Source organism: Uloborus diversus, chromosome 5 (assembly GCF_026930045.1).
Source record: "Uloborus diversus isolate 005 chromosome 5, Udiv.v.3.1, whole genome shotgun sequence".
NCBI classification, from domain to species: Eukaryota; Metazoa; Arthropoda; class Arachnida; order Araneae; family Uloboridae; genus Uloborus; species Uloborus diversus.
This window is the reverse complement of record NC_072735.1, coordinates 107,537,293-107,557,029: the sequence shown is the minus strand read 5'-3', so window position 1 is coordinate 107,557,029 and position 19,737 is coordinate 107,537,293. Positions and strand designations below refer to the sequence as shown.

Sequence of the window (19,737 nt, the reverse complement as noted above, 5' to 3'; positions counted from 1 at the left end):
ACTTTTGACTGCAAGTTTTTAAAACTTTCACACCTTCCGATCGAGTTCTCATAAACTTAATAACAGTCGATTTTTCAAAAACAGTTGAACTTGACCAGCAATTCATTTATGTTCCTATTTTACTCTACGGCTGTTGAAAAAAAAGGTCGGTGGGTTGTTCAGATTGGTATTTAGGGATAAGGATGAAACAACTTGATACGATCACCAATGCCAAAACAGAATCCTATGTCAAACTTCAAACCTTAGATCAAAATTAGAAACATAGTACAAATCATATAGTAATTGCAAATTACTATATGAATATTTTTTTGTACATTGTACTCCCAAATATGCAACTTTTTACAAGTACTCCAATCCAAGGCTCCGACTTTCTTTTTTTTTTGCCACACCGTAATGCGCATACATAATGAGTATGAGCACTGATTTTGTTATGTGTTATTAAAGAGTATCAATCATTTAACAGACAGACAAGGAAGCTGCGTATCCAGACTTATTTTTACAAGACACGGTAACAACATTTATATAAATAAATACGTACATTTTTATTAGGAAAATATGTTTCATAATTTAAATGCATGTTTAGCTGAATTCAAAGCACTTTCAGCTAATTTAATACGGTCGGACAACTTTTCTGAGACTTCAGGTTCAAACTTGGATTGATTGCTCAAAAGGAAATGATGCATAAAGAGTCTCAAGCCTTCTCTCAGTAAGGACAAATTCTTAGCTGGTGCAATGCGCTTGAAAACAGCACAACACGTTTCTTCAGAATCGTGCAGCAGTATTCCCAACAGAATTTGACGGAAGAAACGAACCATTGTTTTGTCCATGTCAGAAAAATGAATCACCTAAAAAATATTTAACTTTATTTGAAAAGTGAATATTACGTAATAAAGATAAAATCATAGATAAGAGAGATCAACATATTTTGCAACAAAGTAGATACTGCTTGCACTTTTAACAAAGAAATTCCACTCTTCTTGTTCCTAAATCTAAACTTGGAGTGGAGCGGGCACTGTTCAGTGACCCTTTTCACTTTGAATCTCTACTGAAAAGCTGAAAATTTTTTAATACTCCAACCTCCAACTCTACCCCCAAGCTATGACTGAGGCTCCGGCAATTTTACTGTTAGGGAGACCTTAAAGTAATTTCAGTTTTTCCAAACAAATAAATTTTTAATAGCTTTTATTTAAAATAAATGGTGTAATCACCCTCATTATCAACAACTTTTTGCCATGTAGTATACAAATTTTTAATCCCAGATTAATTTCTATCTACAAATTAATTGGTTTTTGGTTAAAATCTCTGGAGTTGGCATTCTGGAAACCGGACAAATTTTCAAGTTTTTTTGTCACAAATATATCGGAACAAAGGAAAATCAGATGGTGCAATGTCAGGTAAGTATAGTGGGTAAAGAAAGTAGCCATCACAGCTCATCATTTTTTTAAAGGTTTGCCTTAACTAGTATGGCCTTGTATTATCATGTTTCAGGATGACTGCTTTTTTGCTGATAATAGGGGAAATATTCTCGTCACAAATTGCACCATCTGATTTCCATTTCTACCAATTGATGAAACACTTTCTATGAGACAAAATCTTGTAAATTTGGCTTGTAGACAAGATGCCATTTCCAAATATTTTGCATCAAAAATCAATTGATTTTTATCAATACAGGATTGAAATTTTGCATACTAGATGACAAAAGTATGTTGATAACGAGGGTAAGTACATCATTGATTAAAAATAAAACTTTAAAGAAATTATTTATTTCAAAAGAATTTCTTTAAAGTTTTATTTACACATTTATGTGTAATTATACACATTTATGCGGGCTTTTGAGTTCAGAACATTTATTTTTTTTAAAAAGTAACATAAACATCAGCTCACACAGAAAATACAAATTAAATTTAATTCACAGTCGAATGTAGTTTTTAATGCCCAAAGAAATGCTAAAAAAAGTTCATAGCATAATTTCATCACTGCACATATATACAGTGAAGCACCATTTATACGTTTCTCTTTTATACGTTTTTATCAATTAAACGTTTTTTTAAATTGGTCCCTGCAGAGTCTAATACACATTAACCTATATGTATTATACGTTTTTTCATTTGTACGCTTTTTTCATAAAGTCCCTTCAAAAACGTATAAACAGTGCTTCACTGTAATACAAATTAAATTTAATCCAGAGTTGAGGTATTTGATCATTCTTAAGAAATGAATCGAATCTATTAACTCCTCTTTCATATAAATCATCATACATGTGTTTTACACATCATACATGTGTGTGTACACAGAGAAAAGTTTTTCTACAGTAACTTGGCTAAACACAATGCTATAATGTGGCAGGCCCCTTGACTGTCTGAAAGACATAACTAGGCTTGCCAGACGTCCCGCTTTTCAGACAAAATCCTGGTGTCCCGGCCGGTTTGCTTCAGGTCGCAGTAAAAGAAAAATTTGATTACGGATGACTAAAAAAATCTAAAATAATTGACTGTGAAGGGATATTTAAAATAATAACTTTGTCATTTCTGTTCCTCGGAGCCAGACTAATATAAGTCCGAAAATTTGCAATTTTCTGTTTATTACATTGTACAGTAAAACCTGCCTACAACGATACTGTTGGGACCTAAAAAATTATTGTTGTAGACAGGTTATCATTATAGACAGCTTGATTATTTGTGCTGACATTTTACTGTGACCAAAGAAAATATCGTTACAGACAGGTTCATCGTTATAGACAGTATTGTTATACACAGGTTTCACTGTATGTAGAATAGTAGTCACATCGAGCCATGCAAACGCAATTCTAAAAATTAAAAAAAAAATCCTCTAATTATTTACAAGTGTTAAAAGAGCTCGTGTCCTATCCTTTGCATGTACCAGACAAATGTTTTTCCTATCTCCTGTAAAGGAGCATTTATGTGACTTACCTTAGTCTGATTCTGAGGTACAGATTTGTAACATTGTCCTGCAAAATTAATATCAAAATGGTTTCGAAGGATTTTTATAGCAAGACGAAAAACAAAAAAAGACTTTCATACAAAGTCCTGGCCAATGTAAATAACATATGAGACAGTGAGAAGCAAAGGGATGAAAGTGGAAAAATTAAAAATTTTCAGATAACCAGCACAAATGGTAGGTGAATCTATCCTCTGTCTTGGGGCAAGAGATAGTACTATAGTAGCCCTGGTAGGTGTTGCTATACAGCTTGATTTAGAAAATAAATTCAATGAAAGCCTACCTAGGATGTTATCTTTAAACACGTTTTACTCAAAACTTGAAGATGTCCACTTACATCCCTTTGCTTCTCACTGCCGCATATAAAGATTAATCAAATTTTTATTCGTCATTCAAAGTTTTTCTTCATACTAAACTGACTTACAAATATTAACATGTAGAAAATAAAATGTTTAAATGTATCTGCTTCCGTCATGTATTATTTTTTAACCCCTGGTTTAGGCTCATAATTAGTAACCATTCATTCATAGCATTTAAAATGAACAACTCTCTAAAACACTATAAAAATCATGTGTGTACACATTTGAATACATGCTAGGCTAGCAGGGGGAGGGGGAGTATTCTGGTGCCTTGGTTATACATTTCAGAAATCTGGCAAGCCTAGATATAACAAAATCACTTCAAACTGACTAACTTTCTTCTTTACTCTTAGTACATAATGATATAAAATGGTACACTAATGATATTTTCTTTACTTCTAGTTAAATAAAAATGAAAATGAATTTCAGTAGGGGGACCCAAAACAAATCGTTTTTAAAACTCAAGTTTTTATATTTACTCAATGATATAATTACCCTCGGTGCGCCATCTATTGAGCAAATCTTCATTCCCGGATTAAAACAAATCAATTGGTGTTGTGTCAGAATGTTTGGAGATGACATTTTGGATATCATACAAGTTTCTCTCTTTTGTCAGATAGAGCCCAGAGTAAAGGGAAATTATATGGAGCAATGTCGAGCGAATTTGTTCCAACAGTAGTCAACAAAAAAAAAAAGCATAGTTCTGAACCATCATTGTACAAGGAGACAAGGCTACAACGAACTTTGGAGTAAAATAGTGAATTGCATAGGGTTATCTCACCTACAATACTCACTTGACTTTGCACCTTTTGATTTCCTTTATTATTATCTTTATGTGACAAAAAACTTGAAAAAATGGCTGATATCTGAAATACCATTTCTAGACATTTTGGTCCAAAAACCACATGATTTTTATCAATCCAGAATTGAAATTTTTGAAAATAGATGGCAAAAAGTTGTTGATAATGAGGGTATTTACATATTCAATTAAAAATAAAACATGTAAAATTAAAAAAAGTTCATTACTTTCTGGTCTTCCTAAAAAACAATTAGAATGCCATAGTTATCAAACATTAGAAGGAAAATAAGTACTGCACAACCTAATTTAAAACAAATTTCAAATTAAAATACATCAGTCAGACAAATTCTCTGTAGTTTTAGAATCATTCAGAAATTAAAAGCACACAAATCTTTATTTTCAAGCCATCAAAAATACCTTAAAAGAGTATTTAAAAATTAAAGGGACCCTGAAGAAGGAGAAAATTTCGAGCCTTGGCTTTAGTTCTAGAGTGCCCGGCTGTAGCAGTTTGGATAAAAAAATTCATTAGTTTAAAGCAGGGTTCATTGATTTAAATCAGCTTGATTTAAATCATGATTGAAATCAAGTGATCTTTAAAAAAAAAATCATTGATTTAAATCAATTGGTTTGAATCAAGTGATTTTTTGTAACGAATTCATTGATTAAAATTCATTTTATTTTTATAAATTAATTCTGCATTTTTAGATTGTGTTGATCTAAATTTAACTACACTGCATTATACAATCCTAACTTTAAAAGGCAAAATTAATTACACAGATCTCTCTTTCTGTATGTAAAACAGATTTCAGTCATGAAATATTGCTTTTACTCCAAAATTACAGTTCACTTCAGCACAGAACCAAATAAAATTTTTGCAGGTTTTTTTTTTTATACACCATCCCTAATATAGCCAAGAAAAGTAACTGCTCAGCATATTCTTTTACACTAAAACTTACATGATGAGGGAAGCCTTATTTTTTTGCAAAGCATAAAACAAAATCCCTTCTTATCAACGTATTCATAAATCTTTAAAATGTATTGAATAGTTAAAAAACTTATCTTAGTTTTAAAAGTGAGCTGTATAAATTCATCTATTGTATGAAATATATCATGTTTATAAATGTAAAGTAATTAATAACTAAAAATGTTTGAAGATTATTTATTTTTTTTTTAAATCTGATTTAAGTTAAAAAAATCCGATTTAAATTTTAAAAAATCCGACTTTTTTGATTTTTTTTGAAAAAATCACGAACCTTGGTTTAAAGTGAAGTTCAATGAAAAAGTTTACCTTTAACACAGACAACGGAAGTGCCCCAGATGTAAACAAATGGCTAAGAAAACGAGCAAGATTACTGATTTGTTGAGGTTTCAATTTTGACAGCTCCTTGAATCTGTCCCATAAGGCAAACTGCAAAGCCATCTGAAAGTCAAAAAAAAAAAAAAAAATGTTTATTCATATTTATGCAGGAGCTTTTTATTTCCACAAATTCATTGAAACTACTAAGAAAGTTTATGAAACACATACCACAATACATATGCTTCTTTACATCTGCCCTTCTATCTACTTTTATAGAGGCATTTGTTTAATAGTATTCGTATTATAACAATATAATTTTGTGAACTAAATTATTTTGGCTATGCTGACCTTGTCAGAATGAAACAATAACAGCCCAAAATTTTGCAAATATCAAAATCTCAAGTATATTCCTCAACAAATGTATATAACAGTGCTAATCAGTGATGTAAAATACCCGGGCATTTATTATTAGGGGTATATACCTGGGTAAATACCCAAAATGGGGATTTACCCGGGTACTTATTTCAAAAATTTATATTCGACTAAAATACTTTTCTGTATGTATTCCACTACGTATATATATAACCAACCATATACAGAACAATGAATTTTTGCCCAAAAATTGTATTTTGATCACATATTTAAAGAATTATTGTGTGATGCAACTTAGCAATCTAATATGATATTCACATTAAATGTGTTGGACATGCCTAAGCAATGTTGATAACCAAATTTTGGATATAAAAAGCCATTCTACAAAAAGTAAAAATGTTAATTTGTTACAAAAAAAAAAGAAAAAAAGAAAAAAAATCTATTTAAGTTTTAGAATAGTTTATTTTAAATTCTGACAGTTTTTTTTTTCTTGATAAGATTTCATTAAGCGTTTAAGAAAATCATCACCTTTTGATACCACCTAATTTTTTTTTTTTTTGCAAAATGCGCAATTACTAGGGGATTTACCTTGCCTTCAGATGAATACCCAAAAAATATTTACCTTCCCATCATACACCACTAATTGTGTGCATTAAAAAAAATAGTTTGAATAAATTATCATCATGAAGTATAAAGGAGCAAATGCAAATTAGCAAGGCAACAGAAAACAATATTTTGATTTTTTTTTGCTTACTAATGTGAAAACTGTTTCTATATTTGCCACGTTATCACTTAAACAGCAATAAAATAAATAACATCATAGTCTTAATAACTTCTCAGTTTATTCTTCCAAACATCCTTCATGTTTCCTTTTTTTTTTTTTTTTTTCATTTTGGATATGACTAACCTAGATTGTCATTTTGAAATCCTGAAGTTCATCATTAAATTGCTTATACTTCTCCAATTATGACATTGAAAAGAAAGATTCTTTCATAGGCGGATTTATGGGGGGGCGGAGGGGGGCAATGCCCCCCCCCCAGTCTTGGGAGGACTTTATACATAGTAACAATACACCTTCCAAAATCTTAAAAGAAAAAATTATGATTTTTTTCTTTTTTGAATAGTTCAGAAGCGAAAATGAATAAAAATAGCCGCTGTCCATTTCTAAATGGTGGGGGGGGGGGAAGAGAAACCATACAATGTATTACAAGTAGTAAAGTGGTCACTGTGATGCTGAAATGTAATAAAAACAACTACTTCGAACTGAAAACTTAGGGCAAGTATATAAGGGTCATTCTCCAGAAAAGGTAACTTTTTAATTCAAATATTTTTCAATTTCAAAGCCTTTTCTTTTCCTATTTTTTATCCTTACATGAAAGTGTTACCTACTAGAATTAACGAAAAACAATGGCCTAGCAAGGTTCCAATAATTTTACTCATAAATAAAAAAAATTAAAAAATGCTTTGTTCACGGAAAAAAAAGAAGAAAAAACTTTTAATGTTTAAAAATTGTGGCTAATTTAGTATCAAAGTAGTAATTTTGTTAATTGTGCAAACAATGAGCTACTTTAATGATTAGTGGGACTCTAATGTTAAGCTCTCTTAATTAAAGTACAGCTTAATTAGTAGGTTTCCTTTTAATTAAAATGTGTGTTAAAAAGTAGTATTTAGTAAATTTGAGAATATACTGGCAATTTAAAATTTTGGTAGAATACCTAAGATTGATGTATTTCCCCTCCATCATTTATTTTCACCTCAGAAATGATGACATTGATAAGGCCTGTCATAGAGGTGAGGAATTTTCCATTATTATTGGCCTAATATGGATACATTTTTAAGGGAAATATTTTTTTTTCTTCGTTGCTACAATCTGTACGTGTAAAGCATATGAAAACATGTTCACTTATTTTTTTACATTAATTTACATCCCTGAAATTCAAGTTCACGGAGGTGAGAAGTCACAGTAACCATACTTAGTTTTTAAAGCAAAATCTGTCTTCTTGTTTTTCGACAAAAATCACACAACTTCTTTATGGCTGAAAGTAAACAAGGGGGCTCCTTTGTATCATGGAAAATAAAATTTGATGTCAAGACTGCCATGTGTTAATGAGGAATGGCATTTTGTGCTTCAGTAACGGAGGTGAGAATTTATTGTGTGACACAACTCCTTATCCTACTAAAACGAACTAAAACACAATATTAAAAATTAAATATACTTAAACAATTGGTATTTAAGTCACTTGTGAAAGGAATAATAAATAAATAAGTATATACTTTTAATTAAACAAGTTATAAAGCAACATAAACAGTCACACAAGGTGTGTAACATGCCACGGAGGTGAGAATTCACATGTTGTGAACCAAAAAAACAAAAAATACTAAAATAAAAATTATTATTAAAAAATTGTTGGTAGGTTTAAATAGATATATTTTTGATGAAATTAAAAAGCATTGTTATTGTTAGATGAATTGTTCCTTAAAATTTTTACTGTGAAAGGCGTGCGACTCAAAAGTTACACTTTTTAAAAAATGACCCATAAGTGAAAATATCGACTGAACGACCTATGTATTCAGCAGCAATACATGAAATAATCAACGACTATTTCAACAAATTAGAATCTCAAATAAAGATTAAAAAAAAGAAAAGAAAGTACTTAAAAAAATACATTTCATTTTAAAGTGCTTGAAAACTTTGGAAAAGTGTGGATACAAACCATAAATTTAAACATTTATAACAAATGGTAGGGGTTAGAGGGATAGATGCCGAAGTATGTTAAATTTTGTTCCTTGCCTCATTCTGCATCAAAAATGCAAAAATCATGCTTCGCACGTTTCTGTAACATATTAATTGAGATAAATTGTTGTGACTCAAATGTTTCATATCTTGCTGTTTATTTAATCCCAAACGCAATGCATTATTTTGGAAATTCTAATATACTGTTTGCTTTTATCTTGCTTCGAATGCATATTGTTAATCTGTTCAGCACAAGAAAAAAAAACACTCGTTTTCTGCACTACTTGTAATTGAAGAAAAAAGTTGTTGAAATGAAAAATCAATATTTTTTTTTTCTTTTAAACTTAAAGTAATTGTATCTTACGAAGTTAGAACAATACTGTAAAACTGTAAAATCTAGTACTAAATTTCAGAGACTGAAAAGGACAAATGAAGCCCAGAATAGTTTTAATTGTTCTGGAGTCCTTGAAATGGATTAGACGAATTTTTGAAATTCCTATGCAAAGAGTGCTTCAAATTTATTTCTTATCAAGTGTATAAATTATGAATTATTCAAATGAGCAGCATGTTACTCTCTTGTTACCTATTTTCCAAATCTGTACACCGTTTCTTTTAAAGCACTTTTTACTATTGATCATTTTGTATTTAATTCATTGTTGTATTTGTGGGTGGATTGAAGACGTGATCAAAAACTAATTGAATTGAACCGACAGCCGATGTAAGCAAATAACAATGCATAACCTTCTATTCTACCTTGCCTTTTCTCTCTGAGGACTGCTGTCACTCATTTTCCAACACGAAAACAATTTTTACTTTGTATTATCATAATTTGCATAAGATTATTTTGCTATTTTTTTCTGAGATTTTTGTGGTTCCAATTACCCCTTATAAGGCTTAAAAATGCAGAATTTCATATCTATTTTACAAAAATTCCTCCGGGAGGGAAACTCCCTGACCCTTTAAATTGGGGATATTCTATACACTACTTAAAAGGGACACTATTTCCCAGCATATACCAAATGTATAATGCATAATGGGGGGGGGGGGTCGGGGCTTTAAAATATGGCCTTTTTTGCCACCGACAGAAAAGCTGTTTGGACTACAAAAGAGACTCAAAACCTGAAATAGCTTAGGATCACATGAAGTCTAAATCTAACCTTGATTACAACTAATATTGCTCAAAAAAAAAAAAAAAAAAAAAAAATCCTGCCCCCCCCCCAGGAACTCAGTCCTAAATCCGCCTATGGATTCTTTGTTTCACGATATGTTTCTTTCATAATTTCATCAAGTCTTTCAATAAAAAATATTATAAACTGTGTAATACATATGTATGTATAAGTTGTACCAATTATTTCATATTTAGATTTTTAAAAAAGAATTCCCATTCACTTTTTGCATTTTTTTGTAAATTACCCAGTTTTGGGGTATTTAACTAGGCCTTGGGTAAATACCCGGGTTAATATCCAAAAAATATTTGCCTACCCGCTGTGCATTTACCCGATCCACATCACTAGTGCTAATCCAATATTACTCATATTCAGTATTGAAAACTATAACATTTGATCCATTTCAGACAATGCTTGAAATTCTAAATGCCAATTATAAATGACGTTCAGCTCCGCATTTGTATATTATTATGAAGTTTCAACATTGGCCGCTGCAAACACTATGATTAGATTTTAATAATATAGTTCGAAGATATGCAAACAAAACTATAAAACACTCAACCAGATATTGATTCTAAAAATAAGCATTAAAAATACAAAATTATTTTTTGAAATAATTGTTACTATCACAACATTACTACTCAAATGTATGAGTGCATTTGAATTAGTATTGTAAACCTAAAATTTTACAATGCCTTAAAACTATACTGTTCACCGAAGCAACAAAGGAGTATCTTAAAAAGTTGAATTTCGGCACACACGATTCTAATTCTAAATATTTATTTCAAACTCCTTTAATTATTACTTTTTTTGATCGTAACCAGGGCTGTGGAGTTGAAGTTGAACTGATTTTGAAGTAAAGGAGTCAGAGTTGTTAGAGAACATAGCGACTCCAGACTTCTTTTTTTCTTTCATTTTCACTGACTCTCCTTGCATTTTTAAAAAACTGACTACCAATTAGTTTGATTACACGTATAAAAAGCTACTAATGAGAAAATAACTGCCATTATGGCAATTAGCTTTCTTGAGTGCTTACCGAACTTTCTGTAGCCGTCTCCTAGTTTGCTTGCTTTTTAACTTAACTAATAGTAACTGTCTGCGAGCAGTTTTGTTGCATAACATTTTCAAGTAATCACTTTCAAATAAAAATAGAAATATAGTGTTTTGTTCGATCTCCGTTAGATAATAGTAAAAGGAATGTAACACCTTACTAAGTCGATTCTCGTAGCTCAGGTGGAAACTTTTGAGAGTGATCCGCAAATTCAAATAAGTTCTGGTGCGAAAGCACGAATCCAAAAGATCCGATGAAATAATCTAATGTTTTTTTCCTTATTAAGACTATTTCTATAAGCTTGGTTCTCACTAAAAAGTATGGACCAAAATAAGTGTAAATGATTTCTTGGTTACAACACTCAGAAATTGCAGTTAATCTTAAAATTTTCATATTAAGGTTAATTCTAAAGCAGCCAATAAAATTAAAATTAAAAATTTAGCGAAGAAGAAATACAGGTATAGTAAAAGCTATTCGTACAAATTTGTATACTGCCGCATTTTGTTCAAAATTTGCTCCTGTGACATATATATATACCCTATTTTCTTTGAAATTTTATTGATAAAATGTAATTTAAAATACATCTGGGAAAATTTTCAGAATTAAAGCATTTATATTTTTTATAAACTCTAAAATTAACTTTGGGTGTCACCAGGGTCAAACCACCCCCTCTCAAGAACTTAGACTTAGAAAAAAAAAGCTTTTTTTTTTCTCTCAAGTTACAATTTTCAAAAATTGAAAGCACACGATTTGATCAATATCTATTTGTTAAACATTAAAGAGGGGCAAATTACAAGTAATCCTTTTCATTTTTTTAAAGAGATTTTTAAGTCATCTCACTTTTAAACTGGTGATTTTTAAATTGAATTTCTATTGTTATATGGTTAGGGTTTGAATAAAATACAAAATGTGAAATTTTCATAAAAAGGAATTAATATTTCAATCTCTGTTTAGAGGTTTTCCCCACTTCCCCTGAAGGGGGAGAGGAAATTGAAAAAATACAATAATTTTTAAAAAAATCGAAGTCGGAGTCTCCCATTTTCCTTCCGACTCCACAGTCCTGATCTTAACAATCAATATTCCATTATTTGTTTTTGCTTAGCTTATTACAAAACATTTATAATTTTATTGCGAGTTTATTACTTAATCTTTATACAAAAAAGGAATATACTTCAAAAACATGCTTAGTAAAACAGCATAGTAATACATTACATGATTTCACAAGGACATTTAATTCAGATTATTTCCTTAATCATTTCAGGACTTGACTTATATGCAATTTTCCTTTTTTTCCCCCTTCTTTTTTTTTTTTACAAATATGTTGATACGTGGATAAAACAAATAAATTACCTAACACAAATTCATCAAAAATTTACAGCAAATAGTTATTTATTCAAAGACTACAAAGGAGCTTCTTTATTAGTGCATGAGTACTAAACAATAAGGTTGCAAAGTAAGTAAACATGATTCCTATCAAGGGCAGATCAAGTAACTTTTCAAGGGACGGGTGACTGATTTTAATTTCTTACATTTTAACTACATAGCTTGAATTTACAAATGACAATCTCAAATGTTTCGGAACATTTTTGAGAGATAGCCCCAAACTTCCTGTCGCCTAACATTTTCAAATAAGTCTAAAATTACTTTTTTTGAAATTTAGTACAAAAAAATAATCACCGCTGGAGAGTCTCTCAAAAGAGGGGCGATTGCCCCCATCAACCGTCCTTTGTATCCACACCCGAGTCGCATTCACTCATCTTCAGTAGTCGTAATATGGTTTGTATTATTGACGGAAGTACTTATCTAACTTTTGAATTTTAAAACCAACCTTCTGCTATGTTTTTACATTTATAAGTAACTATCATGACTTCCCTAAAACGTTTGATTCTGAAGTTAGTTTAGATTCTGGCAAACTTTTGCAGTAAGTTGTAAATGCATTCACAGCATTATGACCCCAAATTGTAGTATGCAATGCAGAATATAGTAAGTCTGCGTAAAACTTATAAAAATGTAGAAAGCACTAATATCCTAATTAGAACTCTTTTAGTGCATACTTTTCAAAAAAATAAAAATAAGTATCATAATAAAAATCAAATAGCAAGTGCAAATTTATTACAAAAATGAAAAACATTCTTCCAAAAAAATCTAAAACCATAAAAAAAAACTAATAAAATAAAAATAATAAATGACAGTTCATCAAAATTACTTTTAAATTTTTAAGAAAAAATGAATCGAAAACCAAAAAAATATTGGAGTGGGTTAGACAACTAGAGGGTGTATTTTAAAAGAAATGCAATTGAATTTCCCGCTCTGCTCTTATTGGTGGGAGTAGAATCGAGCTGCTTGGGTTAGGTGGGGAGGGGAAAGCTAAGGTTTGCTACGAAACCGTTATCAGAGTTCTCCGAGCGGAGGAAGTGGCCGGACGTCAGTTATCATGAGCCTCTGCATGCTGCCGTGTCGCGGAAAAATGGTACACAATTTAGTTTTGTGCTAAACTTTAAAAACTTCTTGACAGGGTTGGGTTTTTTGCCGGCAAAAAGGTATTTTTGCCGGGACAGTGGAAAAAACCATGGCAAAAATGGGAAAAAAACGGCAAAAATGGAAAAAACGGCAAAAACCTAATTGCAAATAAAGTTGCATTATAATGTTAATCAAGAAATAGTGCCAATATAATATAAATAATGCACTTTAATATTTTAGTTATGTCTCCCTATGTTACTTCTAATTTATAAGGTGAAAAATAAATAAAAAACAAATGTTGGGATTGCAAAACTTAAGATTTTAAATGTTTGCTAAAACAATTTTTTCAGAATGAGCCAATTCCTTCAATGCTAAAAATGTTTACTTAAGCTTAGTAAATTAATAAAAAGATTGAATTCTAATTATATATATATATATATATATATATATATATATTTAAGTAATCACTTTTTTTTTTTGGATCCCACTAAGATTTTTAAGCTATTTAATTAATAACAGAATATTTACTTGAATATAGAAAAATATTAACTTTTCCTCACTAAAGAAATAATGCATTTTTTCTCACTTACTGGGGAAATGGATAGCCAAGAGAAGAATTTAAAAAGAAGAAAAAAAAAGCTGATCAATATGTGCATTCTATATTCACTCTACTTTTTAGTAATACTAGCTCACTCTACAGAAAATGGCAAAGCCTTTTATCAAAATCTTTTCATGCTTTTTCTTTTATATAAAAGAAAAAAAACTGTCTGTAAGTTGTTAACTCAAAATCTATTTTTGCCACTTTGGCAAAAACTGGCAAAAACCTATTTTAGCCGGGCCGGTAAAAACCGTGGTTTTTTCCATGGTTTTTTCCGCCCTCGGCAAAAACTTGCCAACCCTGCTTCTTGAGTAGACTAACACCATGATTCATGAGGCTCATGGGGGCTCTGCTCTGCCTTTCTTACTGCTCTGCTGGTTAAAGACCTTTAAAGAGGTCCAGGAAGATGTTCAAGATGAACACCGCTCTGCCCATCAACCAGTAAAACCAACAGTGTGGCTCGTGTTCATAAATTGTTCGACTCTGCCCTTCGATTGACCATCAAGATGGTTGCCTATGAACTGAACATGTCGTCTACTGTTGTGTTCCACATTCTTACTCAAGATTTAGCAATGAGGAAAGTGTGCGCCAAGCTTGTGTCAAAGCTACTTGCCACAACACGCAGCGAGTCCGCGAGTTCCTGGCTAAGTACCAGGTGGCAACGCTGCCCCATCCCCCTATAGTCCTGATATCACACCTGCAGACTTCTTTTTGTTCCCTCATGAGGCAGACTTGAAAGGAATCCGTTTTTCATCTATAGAAGAGATTGAAACAGCTGTAACGAAAACCTTGGGAGAGGTTCTCATAGATGCCTTTCAGGGCACATACCAGTCATGGCAGAGAAGCTGGAAAAAATGTGTAGAGGCCCAAGGACATTACTTTGAAGAATTTTAAGCATTTGTGCAAATCTGTTCAATAAATTACCAAAAAAAAAAATTAATTGCATTATATTCGGAAAAGAACCCTGTATTCAAATTAACAGAAACTAAATGTGTATGACTTTTTTTTTTTTTTTGCATTGTCTGCTTACTTCAAAGGAAAAAAAATGAACTGAAAGAAAAACTAGTTTCTGGATCCACCCCCCCCCCCAAAAAAAATCGATAGACTTCTGAAACTTAAAATAATAAACTTTTACTACATATTTTGAGAGAATTTCAGACATAAATGTAATTTAAATTACCTGAAACTTTCGAGCAAAATTGCAGAATTTTCCAGCTAAATATGCATAAAAAGGATTAAAACTTTGCTCATTCAGTGAGCAGTGAAGAATAACATTGATTATTTCTCGTTCCTGTTGATTCTTCAAATTGAGTTTCAGTAATTTCTCAAAAACATCCATATAATCCTGAAACAATGAAAATTAAAAGAAAAAAAAAATAGGATATATAATATATATCCAAACAACAAGATTACATTGAGCAGATTATCTACAAAAGAAGCTATTGACTAAATTTACAATACTTGATAATGTGCAGAGAAAAAATAAGGTTTTAAAAATCTTATTCATGTCTCTATTTCTGCGTATTAGGGCAGAGCAAAGGGAAAAAAATATTTTTGAGTTGCTGTAGCATAAAAAAGTTTGGATGGCAGAAGATTTAAAAAAAAAAAAAAAAAAAACATGTTGAAATCGAATAATATCTTTCAATCACGCAACAAGAATGAAAATACAAAAAAATGGAGAATTACACCATTTCTTTGTGTGGTTTTGTAACTACTTAGTTTCAATGATTTTTTTTTAAAATGATATAAGACAGAAAAGTTGTGATTTGTGAAGGTTTAAAAAGCAAAAACGATGAACTGAAATTGGATAATATCTTCTAAACCCGTAACAAGCCTAAAAGTTTGGAAAAGAGGGAGAATTTCGTATTTTTCTTGTTTGTAATTTTTAAACAATTTTGCTTCAATGTTTTTTTTTTTTTTTTAAAAAGACTATAGGACAAAAACTTACAACCCTGTACTACTATATAAGAAAAGTTGATTTTGGTACTCACAGCTCAATGAGTGAAATATGCTTGCAGTCTGTAGTGAGGCTAAAAATATCGGATCCAAACTACATTTTATACTATACCAGACATAAGATACATTTTATGTTCTTTTTCATACCAGAATGATAAAGAATGTACATAATTAAACTTTGGACATAGTGATATTAAGTATTTTTGATAAATGACAAATAATATTACTTACTTCTCCTGTCATGATAATGCAAAATATAGATTTTCGAACTTCAGTATTCATATGCTGCTTTTGAGCCATTTCTAAGATTTTTTCACTAACTTCAGTTTTCGGTAGCAATTTATTTTGGGTAGTACTTGATTCTATTAATAAATTAACAATTAATTAATATTGAAAAAATATGCATGTATGTTGATATGACATAAACATGTTTATAATGTAACAGATTTTGCAGTTCAACATTTTAGAAAACTAACCCAGAAGAAGAAATTTTTATAACAGACTTCAAATAAGAAAAAAAGGGAAACAAAAGTAAAATAATAACAATAAGTGCAATACATAGTTTGTGCTCATTACCATTTCTATGCCTGCAGTTTTTTTAATAAAGGGTGTTTTTTTTAGAGGTAGAGAACTTTAGGTTCAAATAAAACACAGTTGAATGTTGTTAATTGCCATGAATGTTGCTTTATTCGAAAGATGATTCTTTGCTATTTTTATTTAAATATGATTTCTGGCATATGGCCACCTCGGCTGGCTCACTTTTCTCACTTTTTGCAGCAATAGAGGCCGTATGTCATTGATAAGTGGCGAATGTTCCCTTCCAAGGCGTCAATCGTCTGTGGCTTATCGGTGCAAACCAGAGACTCCACATAGCCCCACAAAAAGTAGTCCAGCAGTGTTAAATCGCATGATCTTGCAGGCCAATTCACAGGTCCATTACGGGAAATTATTCGTTCACCGATCGTTTCTTTCAATAAAGCAATTGTGTCACTCGCTGTGTGGCATGTTGCACCATCTTGTTGGCTATTCATGATGAAATGGCAAATTAAATTGAACACAAAACAAGTGACAGCTATTAAAATAGCACACATATCAAATGGTGTTGCCAACTTAAAGTTCTATACCTCTAAAAAAACACCCTTTAGTATTTCTTAATATTCAGAATTCAAAAGATCTCAATTCCTTAACATTAAATAGGTATGTAACAGCATATTCTCTTTCTTGTCCTAGAATGCTATTCAGAAGATTAGAATGAAGATCATTCTCAATTTAATTCTGAAAATATTCTTCTGAATTTTCAGGTTTTTGATTAAATTAGCATAGCTAAAGACATTCTAGCATATAGAAATCACAAAGTGCATTATTACTTGAAAGTTGAGCAAAAAATTTGTACTTGCATAAACCAACTTTCACAGGAACATCAATACCAAAAAGGACTTTTCACAAATATCGATAGAAAATTTGTGTCTCACACAAAAAATTGGGATTGCACAAACGGACCAGTTGCAAAAATTCGAACCACTGAAAATGGTTAGCTCACAATGAACTCGATTACAATAACAAATAGTTTTAAAATTTTATGAGTTTTGGACAGGGCCTATTTAGGTAGTTTTAAAAACTAAAATAATTTGTACTGAAAACTATCTTCTCAAATGCCTAATTTCTTTTATAATACAATTTTCAAAACATTTTTATACTGAGTTAAGATTTCCAATTTTGTGTTGTACATTTAAGTAATTTTTTCTCATGTAAGACATAAATAAATGCCTAAAATAAAATAAATTAAAAAAAATAATAGAACAATCACAAAACAAGGATCTTTCAATAGACATAACATAATAAGTATTCAAAACCATTTTGTTATTTTTACTTGAACACAACTAAATAAAATTTTCTAAAAAGTAATTCATACAGTATAGAAAATCATGCCCCCTCCTCATTTATTACAGGACCTTTGCAAGGTCATTCTAAGGGCCTCCTGATTAAAATCAGTTTTAATCTCACTTTTTCCTCCCAGTCCCTTCTCTGCCTGAGCTCCATTGCTGTTAAACCAACCATTGCTGCTTAGTAGTTTTGCCACATTGATGTTGATGTTTTCGAAACATCATTGTTTAAGGGTGGATGTTTTTCCAACATACTTATTGTGAGATCTATCACATTGGAAAGAGTTTTCTATTGTTAGTAGTCCATAGAAGTAGACACATATTTATATTGCAGAAAAGTTGCCAATCCTTTTTTCCAGCGCACTGTTCATAAGAATATTGAGTGATTATCCAGTTTTCCATAAATATAAATGTGGAGTTTTTTATTATAGTTTCCGTCTAAGTTATGCATGAACTTATATTATTGTCTCGCACTATCTATAAGTTGCTGATTGAAAAAACTATCATTTTACATCTGTTGGAACTAAGTATAATACAGCAGTCATTCATTACATACTAATTTTCTTTTCTCTTTTTCACTTTCGTTTTCTTACTTTCTTTTTTTCTTTTGTGTGTGCATGTTATCAACTTTGAAAATTTTTACAAATCTCTCAAATTGATTTACATTACTTAAGTTAAATAACCCACTTTCAGTTTTAATACCGTATTACCCCGCATTATCTGGCATGCCGCAAAATTCAAGGGTCAACAGATTTTCAATTACACTTGCCTGGTCCTTTTCGGCATGCCGTAAAAATCGAGGTTAGGGGAAAAAATTAATGCTATAAAAATACAGATATGTTCAGCCTAAAAATGAATTTAAGTTCTGTACATATCATATTAGCATGAATAAACAGTTTAATTTTGTAAAAATATTAACTAACAATGTCATTTGTTATTTTAACAAGAAAAATATTGTTTAGTAACAAATAATTTTATAAAATTAAATTAAAACTAAGTAAGCAAACATTTAATCAATAAGTTACCACATCTAAACCAGTGCTCAAGGATTTACCATAGCTAAATTCAATAAATAAAAATTAAACTTACCTCTCTAAAAGGAACCTAAAATAATTTATTTAAAAAAATCATGAACAAATAGCAGTAACGATCATTGCTTCTGAATTGATTACTCTATTGGCATATAATTAAATCCATTAATAATGAGCTACCATAAATAACTGGAACATATTATATGCAATACACATGTTTTCAAAAAAATTTTACTTTCGGGATTTATTTTTTCCCGAACAGTGGTTTGCTTTCTGATTTGAACTGATTGTGGAACTTTACTTTTGTTTTGTTGCAAAATAAACCTCTAATTTTCCGGCATGCTGGTCAATCTCGCCTTTTTCCGGCATGCCGAATAATGCGGGGAAATATGGTATTATTTAGGTGGAAATTTAAAAACTGTTACGAAATTGTTCCAATTAATGTGTATTGAAGTTTAATCTTTTGGCATTTTAAATGTATAAGTCATTTATCCCTTTGCATTACTTAATTTGGAGCATTAATAATTAATTATCACTATTAGCTTTTCTTTAACAATAATTACTTTGACTTAATTAATAATTTTGTTACTACATATTTAGATCTAGCATTAAATCATTTTTTAGATTTTATTATGGAGGAATGCACATTAAAATGTTTGATGTTTTAGAACATCGATGTTTGAAAACATGGATGTTGTTGGGTCAATGTATCAGTACCAGCAATGCTTTAATTTTTCACATTGATGTTTTTTCATTGATGTCGTGCCACTACGGCTTAGCATAAGAAATAGCACTTAAATTTTAAACAACGAAGGACAATTTTCCTTGACTATTTCATGGTACAGAATATCGAATGTCCTAAGAAAAATAGCAATACCAGGTGGGTTTTCACGTTCCGACCATGCTGACCCTACAATCCACCAACGTCCTCGTTCTTCTGCTTTTAATAAATCTTCAAAAGATATCGCCAATTCTTGTATAGAGCTACCTAAACATAAGGGAAAAAATAAAAATTACAGCAAAAATAATTTTTTATTTCTTAAAAATGATACCAGTACCATAATACATTAAAA

At 30.7% G+C, this 19,737-nt stretch overlaps 1 protein-coding gene across 3 annotated transcripts in view; it reads right to left on the bottom strand.

Annotated features, from left to right (window-relative positions):
- Positions 1–517: 517 nt before the first annotated feature.
- The window catches only part of LOC129222168 (nucleolar MIF4G domain-containing protein 1-like), a 46,259-nt gene continuing 27,039 nt past the window's right edge, over positions 518–19,737 (bottom strand). For all 3 annotated transcript variants that reach the window (XM_054856627.1, XM_054856628.1, XM_054856626.1), the window contains exons 11-15: positions 19,542–19,652; positions 15,982–16,112; positions 14,975–15,139; positions 5,405–5,536; positions 518–845 (exon numbers count right to left, since the gene is read on the bottom strand). In XM_054856627.1, coding sequence (XP_054712602.1) covers positions 561–845; positions 5,405–5,536; positions 14,975–15,139; positions 15,982–16,112; positions 19,542–19,652 — 824 coding nt within the window. In that variant the 3' untranslated portion in view covers positions 518–560. The remainder of the gene's footprint in view (positions 846–5,404; positions 5,537–14,974; positions 15,140–15,981; positions 16,113–19,541; positions 19,653–19,737) is intronic.